General features: G+C 39.0%; 1 protein-coding gene across 4 annotated transcripts in view; it reads left to right on the top strand.

Annotated features, from left to right (window-relative positions):
• Nucleotides 1-12233, top strand: part of poln (polymerase (DNA directed) nu) — a 55745-nt gene that overhangs the window by 19004 nt on the left and 24508 nt on the right. For all 4 annotated transcript variants that reach the window (XR_002276962.1, XM_020624609.1, XM_020624610.1 and 1 more), the window contains 5 exons: nucleotides 765-848; nucleotides 1101-1196; nucleotides 1520-1576; nucleotides 1810-1866; nucleotides 4116-4181. Coding sequence is in view for 3 of the 4 variants with exons in the window: in XM_020624609.1 (XP_020480265.1) it covers nucleotides 765-848; nucleotides 1101-1196; nucleotides 1520-1576; nucleotides 1810-1866; nucleotides 4116-4181 (360 nt within the window). In the remaining variant the exon portion in view is untranslated. The remainder of the gene's footprint in view (nucleotides 1-764; nucleotides 849-1100; nucleotides 1197-1519; nucleotides 1577-1809; nucleotides 1867-4115; nucleotides 4182-12233) is intronic.

Raw genomic sequence — 12233 nt, 5'->3', positions numbered from 1 at the left:
AAAGTCAGTCGTGGTAAGACAGAATACATATGTATGAACAAGAGGGAGGGAAGTGGAACAGTGAGGCTACAGGGGGCTGAGGTCAAGAAGGTGCAGGAGTTTAAGTATTTGGGGTGGAAAGTCCCGTGTGATGGGGAGTGTAGGAAAGAGGGGAAGAGGCGAGTGCAGGCGGGTTGGAGTGGGTGGAGAAAGGTGTCAGGAGTGTTGTGTGACAGAAGAGTGTCAGCAAGAATCCAAGGAAAGGTGTACAAGACAGTAGTGAGACCAGCTATGCTGTATGGGTTAGAGACTGTAGCAGTGAGGAAAAGACAAGAGGCAGAGATGGAGGTAGCAGAGATGAGGATGTTGAGGTTCTCTTTAGGAGTGACCAGGATGGACAGGATTAGGAATGAGCACATCAGAGGGACAGCTCAGGTTGGCTGTTTTGGGGACAAGGTCAGAGAGGCCAGATTGAGATGGTTTGGACATGTGCAGAGGAGGGGTAGTGGTTATATTGGTAGGAGGATGTTGGAGATGGAGCTGCCAGGCAAGAGGTCAAGAGGAAGGCCAAAGAGGAGATATATGGATGTGCTAAAAGAGGACATGAAGTTAACTGGGGCCAGAGTAGGGATGCCAAGGATAGAGTTGGGTGGAAACCGATGATTCGCTGTGGCGACCCCTAACTGCCAAAAGAAGGAGAAGAAGAAGTGCTGTCATGCTACATTGGCCTAGTCTGACTTAATTGACTGTGTTTCTATCTGTTTGTCTCACTCTCTTTCTTTCAGACTAAGATGAAGCAGTTAGAGCAGGAGGCCCACCAAGCAGCCGGACAGAAATTCCTGGTCACCAGCAGCACTCAGCTACGAACTGTGTGTACCTTTATGTGTACCTCTGTGTGTCATGTGCATGCATGTCTCTTCTCCTGAACCTGTATTGTAATATTGCAAGGTCTTGAACTATTTCTGGAAAAGAAAACATGAAGTGTTGACAGTTTGTTTGACCTCTTTTTCTATGTTTTCTTTGTGTGTGTATGCATACATTGGCATGTGTGTATTTTTTATGTTGCATGCATGTTTCAATGTTATGGATTTGTATATATTGTTGATTTCCAATGTTTGAAGGTTCTGTTTGAGAAACTGCGCCTCCATGAGCGCTGCGAGAACAAGAAACTTCCCAAGACCATCAACAAACAGCAGCAGTCAACATCAGAAGCTGTGGTATGGAGCACACAGACACAATCACAAACACACACAGATATGTCAGATGGAGCCTCAAATCTCTTTCAGTCTAAGAATACCATCTCAACTACAGGTGTACATAAATACATAAACACACTCAGTTCACATGATTCACTGTTGCTGTTTAGCATTTGATATATTTGCCAAGGACAGTAAGTACCTCTACATACAGATCAATAGATAGGCATCTTGCCAAACAAAAAAATGCAGCTGAAGGATTGTGCTAGATGTTTGCTTGAAGTGAGTTCTTCTGTGAACATTATTTTCTCATCCTTTCTCTCCTCCATCTTGTTTTGCCACAGTTGTTACAGCTTCAGGACCTGCACCCTCTACCAAAGATCATACTAGAATACAGGCAGGTCAGTCATGTTCTCTGCTGCTTCCTATTCATGTGCCAGGATTGTCAAAAACAGTTTTTGCAAAGGGGTTTCCTTTGCTCACTAAAACAGCAGTTTATTACAGGACCATCCAAATCAAATGTGAGATAGCCAGTGTATGTTAAGGAGGATCCCTTACGGAGGAACAGTGTTTGGCCCTTTAAGAATGCTGCCTTTAATACTGAAGTAAAAAATATCTCTGTCGTTACACCCAGGTTCACAAGATCAAGTCCACTTTCGTTGATGGAATTCTCTCATGCATGATGAGTAAGGTGAGCCTACAGCTGGTTTCAGGCCGCTCTATGGTAAATTGTCCTATACTTTTAAAATGTTTTTTTTTTTTTTTTTTTTTTTTTTTACATACTGAAGTGCACTTAAAGTGCTTTACACTATTTCTCATTCACCCACAAACACTCACACATTCACACTTGGGGTTCAGTGTCTTGTCAAGGGCACTTTACCATGTGGAGTGAAGATTGCCGGGGATCGAACTGTCTCCCCTATGGTTAGGGGGCGAGCCTTTCTACCTCCTGAGCCACAGCTGCATATAGCAAAAATGTTAGCAAAATACGTATCTAAAATGTAAAATATTCATGATATCCACAGTCATTTTACAACTCTTACCAGCATGATCTTTCACAACTCTGCAAATCTCATCTGCTCACGTGGGATTATGGATTTTACTAGACTAGAAGCTGGACTGACAGAAAACTAGAGTGCAACCAAAAGTTGAGATGCTGATATTGGCTACACTCACACAGATCCCACACAGATTTAGTTTTGCTCCGCTCACAGTTTGGTTCTGCATCTGTACACTAGAACAGTACTTGTATGCTCCTAGACAGACAAATCTTGTTTTTCTATTGTCAAAGATGCTGCTGGAGTGAATGTCATCATCATAATACTGCTGTGCTGTAGTTAATATGCACATGCACTGGCCACAGCAGGTAACATTCACAGGCTTGGATGTTTCAGCTGTAGTAATGTAACTGTGAAACTTTTTTTCCGGGCTGGTTCCCCTCAAGCTGTTGGTCCTGTTTACTGCAACTACTGTATGAAACTGGCAGAATAATAATATAACTCTGTGTGTGATTGTCCCCCCACATGGTCTTTGTTCAACTCTATGGGTGCAACAGCTTGTGTTTGTTAATCTGTGCTTACTCAACTCTGCAAATGACTGTGCCTGGCTGTCTCTAAAGCTGTTTGGTTTCTGATTAGCTTGATTCATTTGGTGGTCTTTTGGACAGTGCAGTCATTGATACCAGCTAGAGCAGGGTGCCAAAACCAAATACACATTTTTACTATAGCATTATATTAAACAATAGCAATATTTTAGATATGAATATTTGTAGTTTCCTATAATCCTAAATCCAAACTAGGGGTAGGTTATATGTCTTTATAAGTGTCTTTCTCTCTGAGAAAAAAAATCATCTAAGTGCCTGCTACTGAGTGAAGTGGTTTGATGCACACACTGTTTATTTCAATCAACCAGGCAACTCTTACAATATGCAAGATCAGGAAGTCAAGATAGCAATATTGTAAAACTTGAAATCAAAGCCTCATTCTTGTCATCTCAGTTAACTGGGAGCTTGCAAGCCTGTGAATCAGCACCTTTCTATTTTAATTTTTTGGAGCATATTTCAACAAAAAATATTATAAAAGAGGTAGACACTGTAGCTTTAAAGTCCTAACATGCAAAATAATATTTGGCTGACTAAATGAGTCAGTACCAGGCCAGGGTATACCCCGCCTCTCACCCAATGTCAGATGGGAGTGGCTTCAGCTCCCCTCGACCCTCTTCAGAAAAGGTGGGATAGATAATGGATGGATGGAGATTCATCTGTATATCTGCCATATCTGCATCTAACAACATGCAACAAACAGATACGTAGTTTATATATTTAAATGTTATTTGGCAATATAGTCATTTTGTCCTATGTAATCAGTATTATTATACTAGACCACATGGAATTCTGTTGTCTTTAGAGTATAATTAGCTGTTTACACTACAATCAACTCAATTTTATCAGTGGAACATCAACCACTGTTGACCATAGTTCCCTCATTTGTCAGGTTAACAAGCTTTTGGCTGTAAACGGATGCTGGGGTTATATCATACAACAGCAGCCCTGAGCACAGTAGTGTTGTTGAATGTCCTGCTTATTGTACCAGCAGAACTGGCACCACAGTCTGTAAACAGCTTGCTCAAACTGGACATCAGGCAGTTACATGGCATTGTTGATGCCTGTTGGTCCAAAAGCAGAATCAAAGTGATGATGGCAATGAGGACTGCAGCTGTTGTTTTCAAGCTGAATTGGCTACGAGTTGGCAATGTGGAAACATCACTGATCACTTAGTTGACTTACATGTACTGTGTGTGTGTGTGTGTGTGTGTATATCTATCTATCTATCTATCTATCTATCTATCTATCTATCTATCTATCTATCTATCTATCTATCTATCTATCTGAACTTATTAAATAATGTCTGTATTTCCTTCTCTCTGACCATCTGTCAACAGAACTACATTTCCTCTACATGGTCCCAGACAAGTGCTGTGACTGGGAGAATCTCAGCGAAACACCCAGTGAGTATAACCTGTCTTTTTTTTTTTAAATCTTTGATCTAGTTGTATGATTTAAGTGCCTGCTACAGACCGCCCTCCGTGTGTTGTCAGCAATGTTGAGTTAGTGGAGATGTCCATGGTGCTGTACTGCATGCTGGACCTGGGTGGATTTGCTATCCTGCAGGTCAGGTTCATGCTCCTGTACATGCCAACAATACCCAGAACACCACAGTAAATTACAGCAATGGAAAAAGAAGAAAATTAGTGTCTATCAGTTAAAATTAGACAAGTTAATGGAGTGAAGGATACATACAATTCAGGTATATTTTTACTCAGACATTAAGGGATGCTTCTAAGACACACTAAGACATTTGGTGTGTGAATGGTGGCCTATGGTATGTGTATGTTTGTACAGTACTCTAACTGTATTTCAAAGAAAGTAGTCATTGTTGAAACCCTCTAAATAAATAAGGGTGTGCATGTTTCAGACAGACAATAAATCTGGCTGACAGAGAGAGTCTAGAGCTTTATAGAGTAAGGGAAATAATCCTACTGAAATATTCATAATTCTGCACACTAAGAATAGCAATGCACAATGAGAGTGGCTTTAAATCTTATAAGAAAATATTTAGAAAAGAAATAAATCTATAGAAATATTTAAGCTATAGATTTCAGAATTCTTATTTATTATTACTGATACCCACTACAGTGCCCCAACAATGGCAAACCTCATAACCTGCATCATATATTTATATTTACAAATTTAGTACAATTTAGTATTTGAAAAAAGCCTCATTTAGACAATCAGAAAAGATAAAATAGCCTATTTTAACCTATATTTCAGATAGTTGTTCATAGAGGTGATTAATGGGTTTGAATAAATAATGAAAAGGTAATTAAATTAATTTATAAAGTGATCACCAAAAGTATAGTGTTAGATGTAGCTGGTCATGGAGAACTACGTATTTTCCTTCTTTGTCTCTGTCTATTACACACTCAGACACAATGTGCCAAATAATACATATATCAAAAACAGACCACTACAAACAAATGCTTTGTCTCTTTTATGCTTGTCAGTTTGATTATCACCTTCTCTCTTGCTCTCTCTCTTTCTCTCTTCATATGTGGCGGTCGATAGCTCATTTTAACATTACCCAACTGTCAAGGTCCAGTGGTTCTGCACAGAGTACTGCTCTGTCAGACGCGCATACACACTGTATATTCTGTATATACTGTATATAATATATTTATCCATGCTTAGCAATTTGCAACTGATATTAGCTAGACATTGTATTGATCATACAGCCAATATATAACTGCTGGCCAGCTATGATTTAACACAGCTCTGTTTCCTTTGCTCCAATGTAGTTCATATTAAGTGTGTGGATGCTTCTACCTGGGTAGATGCGTGTTGCTGTATTAGGGTGTGTGTGCCAGTTTACTGTCAGTGAGTCAGAGGGGAGAGGAGTCAACTCCCTTTTAACACTTTTTTTATTAAAAATTATTTTATTAAACGTATTATTCTTGCACATAAATTAAATTTACTCATAAAAGCATAATGTGGAGTGGAATGTGTGGGTAGTTAATTGAATACCCATGCATGATCGCTAACATGCTTGTTGTCTTGAAGGGAAAAAGCTGAAGTTTATACAGCAGTTTGGGGTTAAGGGAGAAAAGGACGTTATGCCAATCACCACTCCACACACACACACATTGTTCATATACACGCACATATTCAAATGTGGACTTTTGCAGAGAGGTTTAGCTTTCATCTGTTGTGAGTTCAATCGAGGTGAAGCCAGACTGCAGTAACAAAAAGGTGCCTGAATTAAAACAGGGCAACCATAAAACTGGCGCTGAGTTTATAGTGAGTTTTGCTGCAGAGGGACGTGGGGATTTTTCTGCTCTGTTTTTATCTGAAGCTGTTCAACTACACTGTTTCTGTTTGTGAGTCTGATCTGTTTTTTCCCTTGCATTGCCATATTCTGTGTCTTCTCCTGTCAGCTTTTCTTTCTCCCAGTTTTTCTTTCCCTTTCTCTTGAATCTCCATCTCTCTTCTTTCTCTCTGTGTACAGTACCTATTAATGTTTTTGTTGTTCACTCCCTTTCTGTGTGCTTCTTTCTGTCACCCCTCAAATGCACATTCCCTCTCATTAACACCATTAATAGCCCGATAGTGAAACGTTAATGTTTTTGTTGTTCACTCCCTTTCCGTGTGCTTTTTTCTTTCACCCCTCAAATGCACATTCCTTCTCATTAACACTATTAATAGCCCGATAGTGAAACAGAAGTAGGCAAATCATATTTAACTTTTTTCCTGTATTCATCCTGACTGATTGGAGCTATAATGGAAAAAAGGCCTTGATCCAGTGCTGTGTCCTGTGTCATCTGCTCTCTTACTGCACTGTTCAGCTTGTGCTTGAGCCCTTTATGCCACTCAAAGATTTATACTCTCATGCTATAAGTATACAATTTTAATTTTAGACTGTTTTATGTGGCATATGAAAATATTTGATATGGCAGTACAGAAAGATGGTGCTTTGTTGTATTATTGATGCTAAGTAAGTGTTTTGTTATATGATTGTGTAGCTGTGTTCCCAAACTGCCAACTGAGCTTCCTATTGAACAGCTTAATGTTCATGTAAAATTGCTCTGCATTTATTCATGAAATATTTTCTACTTACAGAAAGCCCTCTCAAGACTAATTGTTTTACCTCGATTATCTTGTTTTTATAATTGTTGGAAATCAAAATTGTAATTTAAAATAAAATTGGAATATTCACCATGCCCAAGTACCAATAAATACTTAGTAACACAGCTGTATTAGTCACTCTGGTAGCTATGATTATGAAAATATCTCTTCAAAATACTTGTTTTGTATTTCAACAATTTACCAATTTTCTTATTAAAAGTGATAGTAAAGTGGAATAATACAGTATTCATGAAAATTCATTTTAATCTTTCTTAATTTATCCATATTTTATGTTTGTGCACTTGGTTTGATTTCTGTCCTGATAATTTTGACAGAAACCTGGGATTCTAATGATAATGACTTTTGGGCAAAAGGTGCAACTGCTTAGTGGCTGGATCAAATTGCCATGCCACAAGAGTCCCTTATCTGTCCCATTATATCAACCTAACAGCCATAGTCCCTGTTAAATAAAGGCTTTATCAGCGATGCTACCAGGAGAAATCTCAGAGTTCAGAGGGTCAACAACTGAAGCCAGGAAACTGCCTTTGTGCCTTCCAGTCAATCATCTTACTAACTAATATAGATGCTGGTCGTGGGCTTTGTGGCCTTGTGCCAATACAGTATCTCTCCAAGATGAGCAGATGGATTTTGACGAGTATCTTTATTTGCAGTTGCAGTGTTAATGGAGATAATTTTGCGCTGCCAGTGTCTATTTGTGTGCACACACAAGTGGGGATGCTTACAGACATGTATGTGTGTTTGTATGTTTGTGCTCTGTGGTGAGTCATTAAATTGGTGTAGTGTGATTAAATTACCAAACACCAGCACAGTGAATCAGTTGTCCCCATCTGTTTAACAAGGCAGTCGTCCTCTGAGACTCGCTCTGTCTCTCTGTGCGTCACATTTACGTTCATGAAAATGCAGGGCAGATTTGTGGGGTGCCTTTCACTCTATTTACCTTCACAATCTCTATAATTAGTGCCAGATGCACTATCGGAACAGTTTGAATGACTTTAAATAGAATTGTTCACTCTGATGTTATTAACAAATATATTCAGTCCAATGAATCATCATAAAGTTGGCCCCAAATACAGTTGTACTGAACTCCCTTGTATGTGTTACTAATCTAAGGTATAGTGAAAGTAATATTTGTTTATTTTGTTTTAAAAATATAATCCATTAATTTTGCTTCTTCAGATTAATTCAGCCTGGTCAAGGACATATTTAGGAGAGTAGGTGTTCATAGCCACAGAGCTTGAACCAGGTCTTTCCATTTGACTGATTGTTCTAAATATTCACAGTACCACCCTGCTGCCAGAACATAAACAGAGGTGGAGAGCTATTAGGTAGCTGGTTTCACACTCAACAGGAAGCATAGCATGTTAGATAAGTGGAAGATTGCAAATATCTTCTTTGTGAGAAATACATTTAGGGAGTGTGTTAAATGTCCATCCTGGTGTGAAATTTAGAACACATGAGAATCCTCCTGAACTAACTCAGTACTCATGATAGTTTTTTAATGAAAGAGCAGACAGAATGCCATACTGTGCAGATACATATTGAATATAAAGTAATTAAATGCTGTCGGACTAAGAGGACCTGAGCACACTGAGCCTCTCACAATGAATACTTTAAGTGATTGTTTTGTTATCTGCATCTTATCTGCAAATAAAGTAGCCTGAACCCAGCTATCATGAATATTTCACCCACTGCTGACACATCTAAAAACATGAATCTTCAGGTCAACAGCGCTAACAGGTGCTTTAGCAACAACAATTGTGATGCTCTTGTGGGGTCCATGCAGGCCCACTGGAGGACCAATAAGAGCCAGGCCATTATGCACCTATATTAGGACATGAGGGGGTATTAAAGAATACAAACGGTGGGTTGTTATGCAGAATTAGGAATGATGTTGCTCACAGCATGAGTAGTAGAAACATGGAACATAGAAAACAAACACATCTGCATGATTAAGTGGCCCATTCAGAGTCAATGAGCACAGGAGAGGAAAACAAAAGCAAGCATGGTGATGTGTTTGGCAGTCTTTGGCTCATATTTTCAAGTAGTGTGTGTACAGTATGTTTTGTGTTGACAACCAATCAATATTTATGTAGTGTGCATTTCTATATGTGCGCAACAGAGGGTAATAAAAAGTATTTGTGTGTTAGGTTATTTCTTAGTTAGATAGATATTCAGAGATTTGTTGTCTAGAAATGTTAGTGGAGACAGATTGACTAGCTCAGGCTGTTAACTGTGCTTGCAGTGCAGACTGCAGGCACGTCAAGGTTACAGGAAAAGAGCTGTTAGGGTCAACTGTAATGCTAGTCTTAATATTTGTCTTAATGTGTAAGGTTATGTCCAATTGTTTTAGATACACACCACGAAAACAACAGTCACGCACCTTGACTTTTCCTCATGTTTTGGCTAACGTTAGAGTCAGCTGCAAAGCTGGCTTATCAGGTGACGTCACGGTTTTGACGCCCCTTGTAGCATGGGCTAGCCCAAAAAATTATTAAGATTATATAGGCTTTTTGGTCCAGGTTTCTTGATCTCTTTCTGGTGCCTGCGCGCAGGTAGAGGGGTGAGAGAGATCTGGACGTGTAATGTGAATTTTACCTGTGATCCTCTGAATAAACCAGCACGGTTATTCTTTATAAAATCTAAAGCAGTCTACTTCGTCTCATTGAGAGTTCCTGGTTTAAAAGAACCGGAAGAAGCTTCAGAGAAATAGTAGCTTATATGTGTCAGCTCAAGTTGATCTAATTAGGGGATGAACAAGAACATGAACTGCTGCTTAATGGAGTTTGTCCTTTCCTGGTGCTCATGTGTGTCTGTGCATTTTAATATGCCACACACACACACACACACACACACACACTTCTCTCTTCTTTCTGCTTACAGATAGGTTTATGTGTATTTGCAGTGTGAATGTATTCATTGTGTACTTGTTTGGACCCACAACAGGATCTCTGTCTGACCCTCACAGTGTCCATTTACAAACTAGTTCTCCATTCCTCATGACACAGTAAGGGTGATAATTGGACTACACACAGCAGGTGTTGGGTGTTTGTTTGCATTTTAAGTTGCATTTATGTGTTAGACAGTATGCATGTATTGCCTCTGATTATTAGCCATGTTCGTGTTGTTTCTATGTATTTGAGAAGGTCAGGCACTGATCATCTTCTTTGGTGTGCATACATTGAAGTTTTTATGTATATTGACTAGTGCTGGGGAGAGGGATTGTGTCTATATATGCTTGTGTGTGTATTTTAGATTGCATAGTCAGCAGCAGTAAGCAAAGCAAGCTGACCCAGACTATTTCGTATTTTACATTCTCTCCTTCATCCTCCCTCTCTCAAACTGTAGTGATGCATGTAATGTAGTCACTCTGCATCTCTGCTGTTTAATTCTGTGATTCTCCTTCTGTTGTCTTTCTGATCTTCTTCCTCTTTTATTTCTTAAATATCTTGATCTGTTCTTCTTTTCTTCCTTCCTTTCCATCTCTTTGTCATTATATATTTTTGTTTTTCTTCTCATTCCTCCTATTACATGGTAACATCTAGCTTTCTCTTTAAGAAGCTCTGGAGGTTTTGATTGCATTGTATAACACAGCACATCACTCTAGTTTTGCATTACAATAATCAACAACTATTAACGTTAATGAGGTAGCTGGCTCTTAAATGTGTTGATCATTAGCCATGGTTTTTATAAAGCATTGTGTGTACATGTGTCTTTTCTGCAAACTAGGATCTGTATGACATAACATCATAGCAGGTTTTTATATTTGCATTAGTTGTCGGGTCCTCTTTTGTTTCTTTACTCTGCAGCATGGTGTGTGTGTGAGGTCTTGCAGTAGCAGAAAAAATGTGTGTATAAGATAAAAGAAGAGGTCTGAGTGTACCTGAGAAAAATGAGTATCTAGTGTGCTGACCTGTCAGGCCATTCATTCTGCTCTGGTGTACAGTATATAATATGTATGTGAGTGCCAAGTGCTGATTTATGCTGCAACAGTGTGCATGTTGGGAAAAGCTGAGCAGTCACATCTGATACACTGAATCTCCTGTCACATCACAGACCAACACACCCACACAGAAAACACACACTTGAAATTACCTGCACCTTTTCGCATTCATTCTGCCTCAAATACTGCAGGTCATGTATCTCCAACAGTTGTAGGAGCGTCGTAGCTATGAATATGTGTGTTGTGTAGCTGTGCTTATAACTGGTGTCTACACCCTGCCACTGCAATCCTGTCTTTTCATCTCTCTTACTTCATCTAGTAAATAATGAATGCCTGGCAGAAGCAGAGTTGTTTTCTCTAGATCACACACAACTATGAACATTCATTACAGGGTCAAACCAGTCACATACACATTCGATAATCTTTGACATGCTCCTCACCACCCTGTGCACTTTGTGTGTGTGCTTCAAGGGGTGTATACAGTGGGATTAACAGGGATTCAAATGGCACTGCTGAGTCTAAATCTGCTTTTTTCTTCTGCCCACTTGTGTGTATGTGTGTGCCGGTGAGTCTGATCACTTATCCTATTTTTGCTCAATCGGGCAGAAAAAACTACATATTTAACTTTGTGTGCTGTTACCTCAGCAACATCTTAGATTACTCAGTGGGTCGATGCAGGGTGGGCTGAGAGCCCAGTGAGCATCAGGCTATTCCTATTTTAAGATATGTGTCTGAAAACATTAAAGATCTGCACTGGAGTGTTTGCTGAGGCCTTAGGATGGCTATATGTTCTCTTTTTAATCTTAGCCAAGCACCATATAAATGCTGCATGGGTTTTTCTCCAGTCATGGAAAATTAGAAAAAGGGAACTGAGAATTTTAAGAGTCTCACGTGAAGACAAAGACGGTCAAGGAAGTGAATTATTTAACTGTGTGACATTAGGATTAAAACTGACTTTTCCAATGTTTTAATCTAACCATTAATTATTTATTCATTCACAACTATGCATTTGTTTCATTAGATGGTTAGAAGATTCTTTGTTCCCTACTGTAATGTACAGTATATGCTATGGAAAATGGGTCATTGCAGCAGCATTTGTTACAGGATTCAAAAGTAAAACTTGTAAAATATATTCATCAAACCAACAAACTTTCAAAGCAATACAAAAAATGAAGATCTGACATGGGCATTTGTAGTGTTATGAAAACATCTGCAGCCAGTGGTTTCCTCATTTTACATAGGCTTTACAGGTGTGTGTACATTCACCTTTAATATTTTTGGGAAAATATGACATCTACCATAAACAGATACCTAGAGAAAGCAAAAGGGCGCTCCACATATTTCACATATGAAGTTCACTTTACTTGTCACAGATTTTTGTCATGGTTTTTTAACATAAAGACTTTGTTATAAATTGAGG

The sequence above is a fragment of the Monopterus albus genome, unplaced genomic scaffold, assembly GCF_001952655.1.
Source record: "Monopterus albus unplaced genomic scaffold, M_albus_1.0 scaffold333.1, whole genome shotgun sequence".
NCBI classification, from domain to species: domain Eukaryota; kingdom Metazoa; phylum Chordata; class Actinopteri; order Synbranchiformes; family Synbranchidae; genus Monopterus; species Monopterus albus.
The sequence above is the reverse complement of the archived record's forward strand: the minus strand, read 5'-3'. Positions and strand labels throughout refer to the sequence as shown.